The 17802-nt window shown below is 43.1% G+C and overlaps 1 protein-coding gene across 1 annotated transcript in view; it reads right to left on the bottom strand.

Moving 5' to 3' along the window:
- Vit (vitrin) overlaps positions 1-17802 on the bottom strand; it is a 114333-nt gene that overhangs the window by 60197 nt on the left and 36334 nt on the right. The window contains exon 4 of the mRNA XM_055621853.1: positions 1886-2042. Coding sequence (XP_055477828.1) covers positions 1886-2042 — 157 coding nt within the window. The remainder of the gene's footprint in view (positions 1-1885; positions 2043-17802) is intronic.

The raw sequence follows: 17802 nt of genomic DNA, 5'->3' as shown, positions 1-17802 counted from the left end.
ACACTATCTAGCATTGAGACCCTGCATCCAAGGCTGTACCAGCAGCAGTTACGACTAGGCATATTGTAGCTGGATCTGGGTTACAGTCTAACTCCGATGCGTGACAATGTAGCTTTAGAAGAACTATTCAGACTACATTTATCTGTTGTGTTACTGTGTGTTTGTTCCTTTGCTTTTGTTTTTGAAGACAAGGATTCATGTAGCTCAGCCTGGCCTTGGATGCAATAGACAATAACCTGGGATTCCCGATTCTCCTGCCTCCCAAATGCTGGATTATAGGTTTCCACAACTACAGCTGGCCGTGTCTTTACCTTGAAGATGTGCCTAACAGTAGTTACAAATCCTTCAAAAGGGAACTGTTGTGGTGGGAAGTACGGTAGCTGGACAAAGAAAGTATTTGTTATATGCATGTTAACTTGATAACCAAAGACACACATTTCTCTGTGCTTGGCTCCCAGACTACAGAAAAGAGGACTGAGTATTCAGGTCACTTTGACTTTCTCGTTTAAGCTGTGACTGAGTTCAAAGCATGCCATGCCTCTTGTCATCCTCCCCCAACCCCAAAGTTATAGCTGGACGAAAGGTACCACCTGTCACCCTTTTCTGTTCATCACCATAGCTCTGATACCCACTCCTAACTCCTGGCCATTGCTAACATTTCCTTGCACAGCATAGGTAGAAAAAAAAGGATCAAGAACTATATTTTCTTTGCTATGGTTATGAAAGAATACAAGGGGGAAGAATGCTAAGGTTCCTGTTTGCTTCCGTAACTCATGTCTTTTATCTGTGTTTAGTTCTTCCTCAAACTCTAATATATGGTCCTTCTTGTATTCTTGTGCTGGGCTCACCTGCCCATATATATTATTGGTTTGATTCAGAATATGATGTTTCATTTTTAGTGGTGGATATGTGCATAAAAATATATTCACTAGTGTAAGTAAGAATCTGATACAAAGCTCCGCAGCTTCCATTCCAAATGCCTGTTCAAGCTGTAGAGAAGTAGAGAGGACTTTTTCTTTCTTTCTTTCTTTTTTTAGGTCAGCATTTTTTATTATTTTTTATTAATTACACTTTATTCACTTTGTATCCCCCCATAAAACCCTCACTTCTTCCCTCCTAATCCCACCTTCCCTCCCCCTTCTTCATGCATGCCCCTCCCCCAGTCCACTGATAGGGGAGGTCCTCCTCTCCTTCCTGCTGATCTTAGTCTATCAGATCTCATTAGGAGTGGCTGCATTGTCATCTTCTGTGGCCTGGTAAGGCTGCTCCCCCCTTAGGGGGAGGTGATCAAAGAGCAGGCCAATCAGTTCATGTCAGAGGCAGTCCCTCTTCCTGCATGGAATCTTATGAAAGAAGTGGGAAATAGTAAGATCTGGAGAGGACAGGAACTCCACAAGGAGAGCAACAGAACCAGAAAATTTGAACACAGGGGTCTTTCCAGAGACTTATTCTCCAACCAAGGACCACTCATGGAGATAACCTAGAACCCCTGCACAGATGTAGCCCATGGCAGTTCAGTGTCCAAGTGGGTTCCATAGTAATGGGAAGAGGGACTGCCTTTGACATAAACTGAGTGGAGAGGACTTTTAAGTTGTGGGGTCTGGTTAATTTTGGTGTGTGATTTTGTTTTTATTTGCAATATTCTTAAATAATAAACTTAAAATTGAAAAAAGGCAGGGGAATAAGTCAGTCGGTTTTTGTCAGAGTGCCATGAAAAGAGACACAGGGTCACGCATGACTTCTGGGACAAACTTGCAAATGGAATGCAGGAGGCTCAACTAGGTTTGGACACTACATTTCTGCCTGCTAATTATAGCAACCCCGCAGCAGAGGCTCCCCAGCAGTACTTTGATCACTGGCTGCTGAGCAGGTCAGAGCCGCCCACCTGTGAATCGCGGCGCCACACACGCTGGAGTAAGACGCGTAGACGCCGCTGCCGTAAACGTGGTGTTTGGGGTCTTGGCATCCTGCTGGACACTTCACCATGAACTCAGGATTGATGATCTTCCCAGCTTTGACATCACAGTTGATCTGAGGCACAGCTGGGAATACAAAATGAGGTCAAAATTAGCCCCTAGTAGTGTCAGCTTATATCTGAGGTGACATTGTTAGGTCGTAGTATTCATTTACTTAATTTGTGAACGTCTGAATCGGAACTGTCCCTGCATCCCATCCATATAACGAGGGCAAAGAAATAGCAAGGGCGTTCCTCGGACCAGAAGAACAATGACATCCATTACATTTAACATGCTGAAGGAAAAAAAAAAAACATAAAGGCTGACTTCTGTTCTTGTTTGGACAATTAATTAATTTAAAATAATTCTGAGAAAAGATTCACCTCCAGTGATCAAAATGTTATCTGGAATCAACGGAAGGGGGGGAATTGCTGGTTTTCCAGATGCTCTGTGATTATCACAGGAAAAGAAAACTTTTAAAGGAAGCAGGGAAAACAAGCAAGGGGAGTCAGAGATCACTGAGGTAGGGTGGCCTTCTGGGCAGAGAAGGGGGAGAAGTTGCTAGGCTGGGCCAGGCTCAGGGGGACTGAGCAGTCGTGTTCTGTGTGGGATAAGACACAGAAGGTCTATGGACAGGGGAAATTATATTCAAAGTGACCTTTTTGGTGTGGTCCTAAGAGGATTTCTTTGGCCTAGATGTCTTTTGCCTGTACACTTGAAAAGATCGGTACTCCCCATTGGGCATCCGGGAGAGTGTGTCAGTCTTGTCTCCTGCCTCTTTCTCACAGTATAGGAAGGCCTTCTGGAGCGGAAAGCTTGCCCGAGGACAACATGAAAACAGATTTGGCTGGCAATGTCTGAAAAGGAGTTGGATGCTTCCTCTCTATAAAGCTTTTCCTCCCTCAAAAAGAGAAAGGTCCCCCAAGTCACAGATCCCTAACCCACGGGTTGCACAGTTCTATGAATTCAAGGCCAGCCTGGTTTACACTGTGAGATCTTTTCTCAAAAAAACCAAAAGAGAGAAAAAACACGAAGTTGTGTGGTGGTGGGGAAAATACGATAAAATTTTAATTTTATTTATGTGTGCATGCATGAGATTACATGTCTGTGTACGTGTTTTCAGATCTGAGCAGGTCAGAAGAAGGTATCAGATCCCTTGCAGTGTGAACAGGTGAGTGTGAGCTGCTCAGTGTGAGTGCTGGGCACCAAACTCAGGTCCTCATGACAGAGTAGTGAGGGCTCTCCATTGCCAAAGCATTCCTCCAAGCTGCTGGACTACATAACACACGCAGCGCAGAGCTCTCAGTATGGGTGATTACAGACTTCACATGTCGGTCAACTCTGCAAAATATTGAATATTCTCTACAGTGTCAAATACTTAGATAAGATTTAATTCTTAAGGTGTAAAAAAGAAATAATATCCCTCTCATTAACATGCAAATTTGCTTCTGTCTTTAATAAATGCTGAAGTTATATGAATACCAAAGAACTTCCCTAAAATAATTTTTATGATTATTATAGTAAGCATATTACTTCTGTATATCCAAGTGGCATGAGCTTGCCTTAAAGATCTGTTGTGTTGGCCTGCTCCTTTAATCCTAGCACTCAGGAGGCAGAGCCATTCCGATCTTTATGACCAAACATGATTCTAAAACACAAACTCGTTCAGCCTGGCCATGCTCACATGGACGCTGGATAACACTAAATGGGAATCAGGATTGACAAAACAAAAAGTCATTTAGCTTCTTAGAATGCAGAATTCAGAGGCAAGGGGTCCTTTGTCTCTACAAGCAACTCTGCTGTGAGCTGTGATACCAGAGGGCTGAACTGGAAGGGTAAACTTTCCGTAGAGGTTAATCTGCCAAGAGCTTTCTAGGAATTGATGCTACCTGGGTAGGAAGGGGCTGTTCACAGGAAGCACGCCTCCGGTGGAGGTTTGCAAACAGAACCGTTGTAGGGGGGTTTCCATCCCGGGTGGGAGGTGGAGATTAAACTCCTCCCAGTGCTAAGAGCCGGTGATGGTGATTACACTCCGAGATCCAGGAGCTTTGCCAGGCCACCCACCCTCTGAATTACTGAGATGCTCACAGAGCTGTTAATGGTTTCCAGCTGTATCCAAAAGCGCACACGCTCCTCCCCGTCCCTCCGCCCTCCTTAACCCTAAGGTAACCGACCGAGCAGTTACATTTCATTCAAGCTGGAGAGAGAACGGAAGTTGCACAGCGGCTCTTTTCCCACACACCCTCCCACAAGCTCTGCCGCTCAGGGCGAGGCCAGCAGGGCACTCCTCCTGGGAGCCACGGTTGAGCCTGGTCACAGGCTTAAGCAATTTGTGGTCTACATTAAGAACGGGACCTCTGTGCTTAAAACATTTAGTTCCATCCTCCCCTCCAAAGCCACTTCTTTTTAACCTTTTGTTCTTTTAAACTCTGATACCCAAGGCTGTGCTTACTATTTTGAGTCTTGGAATATACATTTTAAAAAAAGGCAATTTGGGGACGCAAGATGCCAAGTTAGTCTCTCCTCACATTAGCTTGGGTCCCTGCGCGTACATGGGGTGCGCAACTCCCATTTCTACAGATTACCCCCAAGTAGATCTCCTCCCTTAGATAGGAAGGAAAGAGCAGACTTCGGGGCCTGAGTTATTTGAACTAGGAAATGGCAAACCCTGTGGACTGGGATTACATTTTGATGACACTTGGAAACTCTGAGATTTTGGATCTTCCGGAAGGCTAACCAAATCTCTTGGAAGGGACTAAACGAAGCCAAGTCTGGAAACTTTTTGAATGAGTACTCAGGGTGTATAAAGTAAGGCATGTTGCAGGATTTTTCATGAAATCTGTAGCTAGAAAGACAAATGGAAAGGGGGAGGGAGGGTGGGATTGGCAGGGGAGGAGCGAGGGAGCTACAGGGGGGATACAAAGTGAATAAACTGTAAATAATAAAAATAAAAATAAAAAAATGAGAAGAAAAGAAAGACAAATTGAAATGTCCCACAGGACTATTTTGCATCTTGCTAATCATTTTTTCCTTTGAGGAGGAAAAATAATTTTTTCCTCTCTTTCTCTCTCTCTTGCCTAGGAAGTATTTCAAACGCAGTAGCGTTGCCTGTTCCAAACCTGATTAGCGAAGTTGGTGGCTGAAGTCATTTTGTCCCGAAGGATGAAACAAATAAAGTGCAGATACTCACACACTTTTGAAAAAAACAAGGAGTGATGGCAAACGGTGGCTAAAGGTTAAATAGTTGTTAAATTTATACAGAAAATTAAGCCAGAGAAAGTGAGCTAATTAAATTTTGCAGAGTAATTGCCAAGATCATTAGAAAGTCTAGTCAATGTCCAGCTGGGGAGAAGCAAGCCATTTTGTATTTTTCTGACAGCAATTCTTTGTGTATATAAGAATAATGTTTTCTTTTCTTTTTTTTATTTCTTCATAGTATTCTTCTAGTTGCTTTCGAAGAGATTTGCTTTCTTGTAACTGTCAATGGGACAGATAAAAATGACTTATCTTTGTAATGTAAATGGGTTTTACCTTCACAACACGCTATTTACTTTTTTTTTTTTTTTACACTTTCTTGCTCTCAGCTCTGGAGTTTAATATGTGAAGTGGACTTCTTTAAAGGGAAAAAAAAATCAAAGGAGGCAGATAGGCAGGATCCTGCTCAGGTGTGAGGGAGCATCAGCCAGGGAGGAGAAGGCTGTCCCTGTGGTCAGGCCTTACCCCACCCCTGCACAAAAGCCCCTTTTTGCTGGGGGGTGAGGGGGAGCCAGGGAGTCCCAGGGCAGAAGCCACCACTGAGGCCCGGGGCCTCTGAAGGTGCTTCATTTGCGCCTTGGCCTTGCAGCTTGGGCCTGGCTGTACACTCCACTTTCTCCCCAGCTCCTTCAGATGGATCTTAAGGTTACCTTCCTTCCTATAGCCACCATCACTTCTATACCATAACGTTTCAGTGCCAGCTGAGAATTCCTTGCCAGAGGCCCTAGGAATCATCTGTGAGGAAAAGAGGACCTCGTGCACACTGAGTGGGCGGAGCTGTCAGGCTCCTTTTCTTTTCTTTTCTAATTAATTACTTCGATTTCCATCTTGGTCATAGGCCCCTCCCTCCTCTCCTTCCAGTCCCACCCTCCCTTCTGCATCCCCTCTGCCCTATTCCTCATCTAGTCCCACAGGACTGAGTTTCAGTTTCCTTTTCATCAGTGATTTTCAACCCTGCTAATGCAGTGACCCTTTAATTCAGTTCCTCATGTTGTGGTGACCCCAACCATAAAATTATTTTGTTGCTACTTCATAACTGTAAGTTTGCTACTGTCGTGACTCATAATAAAAATATATGATATGCAGGGCATCCCATATGTGACCCCCAAAGGGGTCGTGACCTACAGGTTGAGAACCACTGCTTTACATGGCTTCTGAGGCCAGTATATCATCTGTATTATCACAGATGTCCCTTTCTGGAACGGAAACCTGGGGGTCTAAGCCAGTATTTTAATGCATAATTACTGCCTTAGGCATACTGTGCACACCTGTAATCCCAGTACTCAGGAGGCGGAGAGAGGAAGATCACAAGTGAGAGAGCAGCCTAGGCTACATGGGAAGACCGTGTCTCAAAAGCAAAACAAAATCTTTACACAGAGAGAACTGTAAGTGTGGTGCTGTGCATGGGCCTCCTGCCTGAGCTAATGGTGGGTTTGGGCAGGCACTGTAGTACCCAATAAGCCAGGTATGCAACAGGCTAAACCAGACTGCATGGAGCTTCCTACTTCACTGTTCATCTTTTCCATGATCCCAGAAAAACCACATTACTTCTGGGATAAAATCCCTTATTAATTAGGGAAAGCCTTTGTAAGCTTGCTCTGTGGCTGCTAATGAGGAAGAATTACTACAACATAAAAGAGCTTATGCATGAAAAGTCTTAATATTAGGCTTCACTTTACTGGCCTGTGGTATTCGACTAGTGTAAAATTGTACGTTAAAGAAGATTACACAAAAAGTTATTAGTTTAATGAAATAAAAAGATCATCAGTTTGAAGACAAGCAGGTCCTTTTCTGCTCTGACCCACAATGAAGAGGTCATGCATATTCTTTCTTTGGGGTGACTCCTTCTGAAGATTATTATTTTTAATTTCCTTAAACAGTTTTTGATTATGTTGAATCTTCTCAAAAATTATCAGTGGCTTTGTGTTGCCTTTAAGAAAAGTTTAAAGATCATTGAGGTTGTTTTACAATCTCTTCTAACGGAACCATGGGTTTGCCAATACTACATTTCACTTTCCTAAATGTGCGCCATTTTGAAACATGGCTCAAATCACTGCCCACACATGAACTCCAGCCTCCCCCATCTGTTTAACCACTACTACATGTTTTTAAGGTCTTAGTTCCAGTTGGATCTTCCTTCATCTAGAATATAAACTTCAAGAGGGTAGGGATTTTTTTTTTTTTTTTTGAGACAGGGTTTCTATATGTAGCTCTGACTATCCTAGATTGAACTCACAGAGATCCACCTGCCACTGCCTCCCAAGTGCTAGGATTAAAAGCATGTTTTTTTGTTTTGTTTTTTGTCTATTTTGTTCATTTTTGTTCAGTGGAATATTCAATGAATAAAGCAATTCATTTGAAAATCCTGCTTTGTTGTTTTGTTTTAACTTCTGATTCTGCTATTTCCCTTTATACCAACTCTGGTTCAAGATGCATTTCATGTCTGGACTGCTAACAATTGCCTACTGTCCCAGCCTTTTCTGTGCTAGCCCCACCCTTTGTTCCAACCCTTTCTTCATGAACAGTGTGGTGAGACTTTTACAAAACATATCCGGACTTTATAATTCTCCTGGTCAACACTCCTCAGTGGTTTCCTTCTGACCTCCAACTAGTGTTCAGACTCCCAAGCTGAAGGGATTTGGTCCCTGCCCTTCTGCTTAACCATTTACCACAGTAGTATGGATGGTGAGAAGGTTCCATGTCTAGGGGAACGAAGCACCACGGTTAAGATTTGATGGAGAAAGTCTTTGTGGTTTGGAGAACAGGAAAAGCCTGTGGGCCTGGAGCAAAGTGAGTGAGGAGACAGTGTCAGCAGGGACCAGAGTACATGAGGGCTTCACAAGATCAGTGTGGCTCCTTTATCTTTCTAGGGCTGTGCAATGCTCTTTTCAGAGGAAAAAAAATGTCCCGATGAGCCAACTGAACCATGGAGGGCTTTCGGGGAGGGGCATGTACTGTTCTCACAGGGAAGACAAAGAGGGTACTTTAGAGTGGCCTGAGGGCAGAATCTGAGAGAGACAAGGGCAGGGAGTTCAGGGTCCTGGAAGATCTTCTTCCATGAGGAGAAACCCACTGTTGGCCATTGAAATATCCATAGTAACAGGTCAGACTATGACAGAGTGTCAGTTGTAGAGGAGTCATTTTTGTAGGCAGTAGTAGAACTGAGCCACGGTGGGAAACAGGATAGGAGGACCATATGAACACAGGAAGGGCTAGACAGAGACATTCATGAGGTCATAAGCCTCAGATTCTATAGAAGACACAGGAAGAGTTCCAGACTTAAAAATAAAATGGGTACAGCATTGTTTTTGCCTAATATGTGAGGAATAATAGAGACCCAGCTAATATCCAATGGCATCACTCTAAACTTTGAAACTGCAGCTCCTCAATTGTAGGGCTGAATCTGAATTCCAATAAGTCTGAATTTAATTTTATTCCACACTCGAGCTGAGATTTTATGTAGAGTGCATGCAGCATTGGAGACCCAAATCTTTTGGTCACAAAAGATTTGTCCAGAAGAATCTATGGAAGAGGTAGAGGAGAGACAGCCATGCAATGAAAATTGTTAGAAAGGCAGTCTAAAAACTTTTAGGTTTTGTTTGTTTGTTTGTTTGTTTGTTTATACAGGGTCTAGTGTGCATCTTTGGCTGGCCTCAACTCATTATGTAAACTAGGCTGGCCTAGAATTAGAATTCTAGTTCAGAGACCTTCCTGCCTTTGCCTCCCAAGTGTTGGGATTATAGATGTGTGCCACCATGCTAGCAAATGGAACTTATCTTAATACACAAATACATGCTTAAGTTTTAAGCCCTTTCAAGAGTGTATAAGATGAGGTTTTCTCATCACTGCTTCCTGTCAGGTTGAGAAAATGACTTTATCCACATGGAAGGCTGGATGGAAGGACAATAGCCAAGGACAGGATATTTATAATTTACCTGTGGTAATATAGCTTTGAGGTGGTTGTTAACATTAATGACTCTAAAGAGAGCGTACTTGAGTTGACAAGGGGCCTCAGTATACATTCCTTTACATGACTCTTACAAAAACATGAAAGTCATGTCATCTTCATGTTCTCAAGAACCAAGTTGACTGCACATGCTTACAGGCAGGGCCAGCATCAAGCTCCAGCCCTTCCATCCATAAAGCCCAGTTTCTGTTGTTTCCACCTGACTGCCTCTTTCGTAGCTGAAGCTAACAGAGCCACTGTTCTTTAGTATAACCTTCCAAGGTCTTTTTGAATCCAGACATCACTAACAGCTACGACTGGGTGAATGCAGGTTATGATTAGTGAATATGTTGTATGTATTAGTGTGTGGGTATGTGTGAACATATACACGCTTCTTTATGTTTACCTCAAATACCTGTGGGGCAAGTCACCAGTGCAATTTTCCTTGAGTTGTTTTTCTGTTATTTCTAATAACTGGCCATGGTAGCATTCACTTCACTGAAAGTCTGCAACAAAGAATGTCAGCTTGCTTTCTTACCCACATATCACAAAGAAGTCTAGACATAGAATTTGATTTTCTTACTATCTGAGAAAAGGTACACATAGCAGTCTGTGCAGAAAATAACAGCACTGGCACCAGGAGTCTCAGAAAGGGGCAAATATTGAAGATTAATTACAAGTTGCTATATGTGAATTTGTCTAAGGACCTACACGCCTCTTCAACCAAATCTGCCACCCAACGAGCTGTGTTTTCCCTCATCCGTGTCAAACCACGTCCCAGAACAATGACTTCTTCATGCTCAAAGCTGTGTGTCTGGAAAGCGTCCATTCTCTCAAGGTTGATTGCTGAAGTTTTTCCGCATATACAAGGTATTAGAATTAACTGATTGGAGCGAACACATAAATTAGAGGTTGTACATTTCACTCCAATTTAAGCCTATTTCAACAGACTCCGGTGTAATGGAACTATGTCAGAATGAGGTTTCTGCATGCCTGTGGAGAACATTTTTTTTCCCTTAGCTGATTGCTGTCTCCATTGTGCAAAATTCTTGCTCAGGGACCCCTCAGGAGTATGTATTGTCCAGCCACAATGAAGAAAAGACAACCTCTTGGAGTAACACCTGCCTGATGGGCCCTCACTCACCTTCCACTTGGGCCTCCTAGGACTCCCTACACCTAGGGTTTGCTCTGTCTTTCCATAGTCTCCTGAGCTCACTCCACACTTACTCCCCATGAACTCGGCTCAGGAGGGCTAACTAGACAGCTCCCTGACCGGCCTCTGCTCGTAAAATTCTTGTTTTTCATGTCTTGTTTTGAACCTTATTTTATGAAACCACAATGAATTCTACTGTAGGCTCCTTGTTTGTTATTCTCATGTAACCTTTACCACATTTTATTTTATGGTGATTTTTGTTGCTCATTTGTCTGTGTACCCATCTAACAATTACCTAATGAGCACTAATTATATATTCTTGGTACATTTTTTTGGCTTGTTGGGAAGACAGACTATATTAAAATGCTTAAAATCATATGTGGTAAGACTCAGAGGGTGTGTGGCATACACAGGAGGCATCCAGCCTAGTTTTAAGTATGTTCTGGAGGAAGGCTTTGGGGCCAGGAAAGCTTTTTCTCATGGTTTTTGGGGAGAGAAGTCATATTTTCATTTTGTCTAGTATAAGATTGGATGCTCTCTAAAGTTCAAACACTCTAAGTGGACAGCCAGGAGGTGCTGTGTGTTGTCAACTATAGTGGCTGTCACCTGCGCAGCGCTGTCTACCCTGACACCGCTGTGTTTAAGCTCATCACTTCTGGAGCTCTGCTGGACCTTCTTCATGTGTGAAAAGAATCAACTGATGAGATTTTACAACTTAGAAGCTGTTCTGCCTCCAGCACCGGCACTCCGCCAGGCAAAGATTGTTCCTGAGCCTTTGGTGGCTATAATTTATGTGAAAACATAGTATGGCTTTATTATAGTATGGGCTGAAAGGCTCATGCATTGAAATGTAGGCTTGTTTTGAATGCATAACCTACACAGAAATGAAGTTAGTCTCACAATCCACAACCATTCTGTCATTATTTGTAGCCTTCGACAATCAAGAGAAATGGAGCTGCATTTAGGCAATTTGTTAGAAACTGCTTCGGCAGGCTTATGCTGACTGAACCTACCATGAAGGTGCCTCTGGGTAGGGTTAGATTTATAGCTTCAAAATGTACCAGGGAAATGAGAGCCTTGAAAAATGTCACCTCTAAGAATAAAGTGTTGAAACTGTCATTAGTACAGCAAGCTAAACTTTACCTTGGACTACATACAGAAAGTTAAATTGTTAAGTCACCAACATGCTAATTCTCTGAATACATAATTTCTTTTTCCTAGTATTACAAGGCAGTGGCCAGGCTTTTGGATGCTCTCACTTCTGGAGTTCAAGGTGGCAGCCCAGGGGACAGAGGGGCCTAAAGACGATTGTGCTTCCTCTGTGCTTTGGGAATTAATATCTCTAAATCCCTCTTAGTTGAAGGAATTGACTTATTTCTGCTCATAGGTGTTGGAGACACAAAACAAAACAAAATAAACAAAAACCCCCAAACAAAAACAATGCTCCAAAGCTGGGTGCATAGGAGTGGGTCAGTAGGTTCTTATTCCATAGCAGCAGCTTTCGTGGGAGCACTGTCTCAGAGAAGCACCCCATGTGACGTATCCTAGAGAGAAGCCACACATACAGAGCTTCCCCATCTCTGCCAAGGTCTCTGTTCAGGAACTGATGGAGTTGTCCACTTTCCACCAAAGGTGGGTTTGGGCTCTAAGCCACAAGCACAATCTCCCCGAAATCTTCCAAACTATATCCAAACATTACAAAAGGGCTGCAGTGGGGTGGGAAAGCCACTGTAAATTGGAGTTTGAATTCCAACCCTGCCTCTCTACCTCCATGACTGCCAGTTTGGAATCAGACTTGATTTGATTTAGAAAATGTAGTAATAAGCCAAAGACCTTGGGATAAAATTTCTATCAAATGCAGCTATTCATATGAAAGCAAAGTGTTAGCTTAGAATGAATGGTCACTTAGAGCCTGAGGAGGGTCTGTGAGACAGCCACTGCTTATTCCATCTCTGCCTCCCTCTGCTGAGCTTCCATATAGATTGTCCTCAACCCACGCTTGTGTTGTGCTCCAAATCTGAAAGGTCCCCGGTGAAGCTCAGTAAGATCCATGAAGACAACTGGAGACCGTAGGCCAACCAAAGAAGTGGAAAGAAGATGTGGAGGATGAGAAGAAAAAGAAATGAAAAAATCAGGGGTTGTAGGGAAGAGAGGCAAGAGCTACCTCCCAACGTAGTGTTAAACCTATGAGTAGGCAGGCTAGATACACTGGTATACCAGCACTCTCAGGCCAAACCAAAGGAAGCTGCAAGGCTCTTGTTTTTCTCTATACCTCTTCTGTCTTACTTTACTTCCCACTTGGTCAGCTCTCGCTCCTCTATCCCTCTTACCTGTTGCCAAGTAACAGTCTTCCTCTATCCCCCTGCTCCCTGCCATGCCTTAGTCCACCCAGCTAGGGTTTAAAATCTGGCTTTGACAGCTAGTGGAAGTCCTGAGCACTTGAGCCTCAGGAGTCTAGGATAACATTTGATGTGTTGGAAGGATCTGAAAGTTGTCAGATGACCAACAATGATAGATTGCCTCCTCGTGGCTATTTCAGCTCTATGTGTTGTGAAGACCTTTGGTCTTAAATATATCCATATATCTGTATGTCCGTCTGTCTGTCTGTCTGTATCTATCTATCTATGGTGAAACATGAAGACTTCTGGAGATGGAAAGACAGAAGGAACTACAGAAGATCTATCCAGATGGTTCTACACGTATAGTCTACAAGTTGCGCTGGCCTTGTCTCAGCCTCTCATCCACTGACATTCAATACTATGAAGCTTGTCAGAATCCCTTTGCTCATCTGGAGTTACCCATTGTTTCTCATTCAGCAGGACTAGGGTTTGTAGAACAAAAAGATTCATTTGGTGTTGATATTGCTGGCCTGGGAACTTTGAGAACCTCAGCTGCTCTCCCACTGGGCCCTACATGATTTATTCAATGTCCTGCTTCTATTACTTTAAATATTTTTTATACTTGCATTTAAAATCCAAGTATCTCCTAAAAGATAGGTTCAGAGTTCTCAACCAAAACCGTAAGTTGATCAGGATTTCTTTGTTTAGTGACAAGGGAGGTGGCCACTACCTCCCTTCTCCTTGAGACTATGTCTTCTTGAATGTATTGTAGGTCAGTAAAATAGGTCACTGTAGGTCAGCTCTTGCTCTATATTTCAGTCGGGAAAGGCTGGCCTTGTAACTTCATGGATCAAGGCCTCCTTAGGCACTGGGATCCTTCAACACCTCTAGCATGAGCGCCACATAGATGTACACAGAAGACAAACACAGTTGCACCTATTAACCTCTCCAAGAGAGTTGACAATATGGTGCTCTCTTCCACTTGAGCATCTGCTGTCCAGACATGTGTGAACATGTCCACGCTGTCTACCCATGTGCCCATGGAAATGTCATGTCTGCTCCCTAACCAGCTGTGTTCTGTCTTCTCTCTTCATACTCTGGTATTAAACGGTATAGTGGTTGGCAGGGTTATTTAATCTTCCTAGTGCAAACTTGCCCACTCTTGTCTCCTTTGAGAATGACACTGTCCTGATATGGTCAGATCCCAGCCAGCTTAGATGGATGTAACTCAATTCTCTCCTCAAGAATGGGATCAGGAGAGAGATTAGGGGAGGCTGAGAGAGAGGTAGGAGGGAATGCAGATAGAGAAACAGGCAGAGGTGTTGGCTCTTTGATTTGGGCCTTGTAGCCTTTCCATCTGGGAACCAGTCCCAGGGCATACCAGCTGTGCTTCCTGCCTTGGTTTCTGTGAATTACCTCAGGTCCCATCCAAATCCTCTTTTCTACTTAAACAAATTGGGCTTGGATTTCTGCTAATTGAAAACAAAACAACCTGTGCTGAGATATTCCCTGTTGCCTCATGATGAAGTCCACATTCCCCCACAGTAGTGGAGGGCTTCACCATACACAGCGGCTAATTTTCCACTGCTCACTGAACACCTTCAATTCACTCTGTATATTTCAGCCAAATTGATGGTTTTCGTCTAAAGTTTTTTTTTTTGGGGGGGGAGGGTAGGACAGAATTTTGTCATGTAGCCCAGTTAATCTTGAACTCATGATTCCTCTGCCTCAGTTTCCCAAGGGCTGAGATTATAGGCATGCTCTGCCATACCTGGTTAACTTTCTAAGCTCTTTCAAATCTTCCGGCCTGGGGCATGTTCCTTCACCCTTACATTTTTTTGTTTGTAGTGCCACCCCCTCTTGGCTTTATCAGAGTAGGCACACAATTCCTCCATACACAGTCTGGTCCTTCATAGTCTCCCAGGACCCTTACTTCTTTACATGTGATAGACTAGTCTATGGCTTATCTTCCTCATTGGTTTTTGAGCTCCGTGAAGGTTAAGACTGAGTCCTTGATTCCAGTTATCCCTGGGTGTCTAACAGCAGGCCTGGTACTTAGCAGGCCCCCTAGGAAATCCTTGCTGAATGCATGAATGCTGTGCCTACTTGCCATAAGTTACCTAGTCCAGCTGCAGACAACAATTGGAAAAATGAAAATTACTCTAGCCGCAAGCAATAGACTACAATTTGCAAATACTCCTGAGGTCAAGAATCAGATATGTCCCTGGCTTGGGAATATTCTATTACATTCATTGCATCTTTTCGCTCCCTTATTTAATGATTGTGCTAGAGTTTCTAATTAGAGAAAAGACTTTAGGCATTTATTGATTCAAATGTGCTGCATCACAAGGGAGATTTTGAGAGCAAAACTAGAATTTAGCATATCAGAAATTCAATCCATCTGAGAGCTCTCCAAGGAGTTTGCCCTTGGGTCACTTACCACAGACTTTCATAGTCACTGAGAACTGTTGTCATGGCAATCATGGAACCTTTCATGCTTTCATGATTTTTGTATCAGGGTTAATGAAGATACTGGAAATAGCCCAAAGGAATCCATACTTGGGTGTGTGTTTGTCTCCGCATTAACCCAATCATTGTTTTGAACACACATCTGCCCCAGTGCTATTCCTCTTGGCTCTTGGTCCTGACAGGGATAAATAAACAACTGATTCATTTTTAGTATTTCAACCTAAGAGTCTATGGATGGCTGCCCCTTTGGTCTCATTTCAGCAGGAAATCTCACATGGCAGCTTTTAAGAAAAAGGGTGATTGTGTGTAGCAAATTTCTTTCTTTCATTTCAAATTATAAATGTTGCTGATTTCAACACACTTAAATTTAATGCCTGTAAAGAAAGTCTTTGCTGTGGAAGGCACAGAACATTGACTTTGTCTAAAGCCTTTGTTTTATGGTCTCCCATAAACTTCCATCATGCCCATGCCTTCACTTCTGGATCCAGAAATCCCAGTGCACTCACAGCACGCAATTTCCCATCTGTGTCCTGCTCTGCTATTTCCCAACATTCACTTTGTCCTTCCTTCCCAGTAAGAGAATCCCTTACTTTCAGTAAAAAGTGTGTATTCTGGCAAGCAAGACGTTTCCTCTATCCCTTACTGATACGAATGGAACTCAAGCAAAAGTTATATTTAACTTTCTGGTTATTATTATTACTTTAACTTTTTTTAGTGAACTAGAATGTGCATTCTTCATTCCTTCCTGTTGATGATCGTGCAATGAAGGTAAGGCAGCCATTTTGGACAGCTAGGAGCCATGTCAAAAATGGCAGAAGCATGATCCAAATGTCTGGAATTTACGTCAGATTACAGCTTGATTTTTGATTTTACTTAAAGGAGAGACACTTCAGTCTCACATAAGTGGTAATTATTTGAAGTGATATACCCCTAAACAACTTTTTTTCTTTTCCATTGTGAGAGTCTGGTATCTGCTATGTGGCTGAACCCAGGCATCAGTGGGAGTGAATAATGCCCTGATACTGCTGGCTGTGTAGCCTGCTGCGTTCTTCCCACGGACTTCCACTCAGATAGAGTCAGAATCTTGATTTTTGCCATAGCAAGGAATTTTAGGAGGAGTCAGTATGAAGCAAAGTTGGGGTTTATTAGAAAGACAGTGCATACCCAAAGGGTAGGGGCTCTCAAGGCAGAGTCTCGCTTAAGTGCCTTACAAGTAGCTATTTGTAGTTATGATCTTCTATTTTTTGACATTAGATTGTTTAAAGGATGTAATTTACAAACAAGTTCAAAGATTAAGCAAAGCCTAAAAATTTAGTAAACAACCATGAATTCATTTACTTACTTCTCTTATCTTCAAGAATTTCCTTTTGCAAATAAATGTAAAGTTTTTTTTTTTTTTTTTTATTAGGAGGAAAATGTACATTGTTCAGGCTTATGGATGAGAGAGGTGTGGATGGGATTAAACTCAAAGGCCTGTAAGTTTTAACCTTAAGCACTGTTCATTAGCTGTTTAAATGCTTGTTGGAAGTATGTTTTTGGAGAAAGGAGCATTGTCTCTATGCAAGCAGCCCACCTTCCGCCCCACTGCCTCTCCCACCACCAGGGAAGAGAGAGTACAGTCCATAATAGCTGGGAAAGTAGGAGTGTTACATGGCTGGTTACGTTGTGTCTGTAGTCAGGAAGCTGGGAACAGACAGGCTATGGTGCCAGATCTCTCTCTCTCTCTGTGTATGTCTGTCTGTCTCTCTCTGTCTCTGTCTCTCTGTCTCTCTGTCTCTCTGTCTCTCTTTCTCTCACACACACACACCACTTCCCCTGAAAGGTCCTATCTCACAAAGCTTCCAGAACCTTCTGAAATAGCTGTAACATTGAGTATGAAGTATTCACTCTTGCCAGCCCATGGGAGATATTTCACATTTAAACAAAACATTCTGTGCCTTGGCCCCTACACTCATGGCTATCCGATGACATAAATTATATTTATTCCAAATGTAAAAGTTCTTATAACCTTTAACAGTTCTAACACTTCCCTACAGTCCAGTTTCTTCTGAGACCCAAGGTAATCTCTTATCTGTGAGCCGCTGTAAAAATCAAAATCAAGTTACAGGCTTTTAACATGTAACAGCTCAGAGCGAGCCTTCCCATTCCAGAAGAGAACGAAGGAGGCATGACGGGTGATGGGGCCAAATTCTGCTGCTCCACATTGGGTTTCTGGGACTAGTGATGGAATCATCTGGGCTCCAGAGTGCTTAGGTAGCCTCTTTCCTCAGCCCTGCTGCCTGTAACATACACAGCCAACTGGGCCAACTCCACTGCATGCCCACAGCTTTAAATATCCCATGACCTTGGGATCTCCATCATCCTGGTGTGTTCACTGCAACTTGGGCATCCTATTCCCAGTTTCATGAAACAGCTTTTTGGGGGCTTCCCTGTGGGTTTGCCAACTGTGCCACACATTGTATGAGCCCAGGGACTTCCTTGGTACAGCCTTCATGATGCCATCACTCTTGTATTTTGCTTCCCTGAAAAGCCAGCACCATGTGAACAATGCCGCCAAGTTTTCTGCCAGCTGGAGATGCCACCTCCCTTATAGTTGTGGTGGCCTTAGTGTATCCTAATGGCTCAATTTGGAAGGAAAAACAAACAAACAAAAACCATTTTCCTAGACACGGGAGCAGGGAAGCC

The sequence above is a fragment of the Psammomys obesus genome, unplaced genomic scaffold (genome assembly GCF_907164565.1).
Source record: "Psammomys obesus unplaced genomic scaffold, mPsaObe1.curated_primary_1811, whole genome shotgun sequence".
In the NCBI taxonomy this organism is placed as follows: Eukaryota; Metazoa; Chordata; class Mammalia; order Rodentia; family Muridae; genus Psammomys; species Psammomys obesus.
This window is presented reverse-complemented; position numbering and strand designations above follow the sequence as displayed.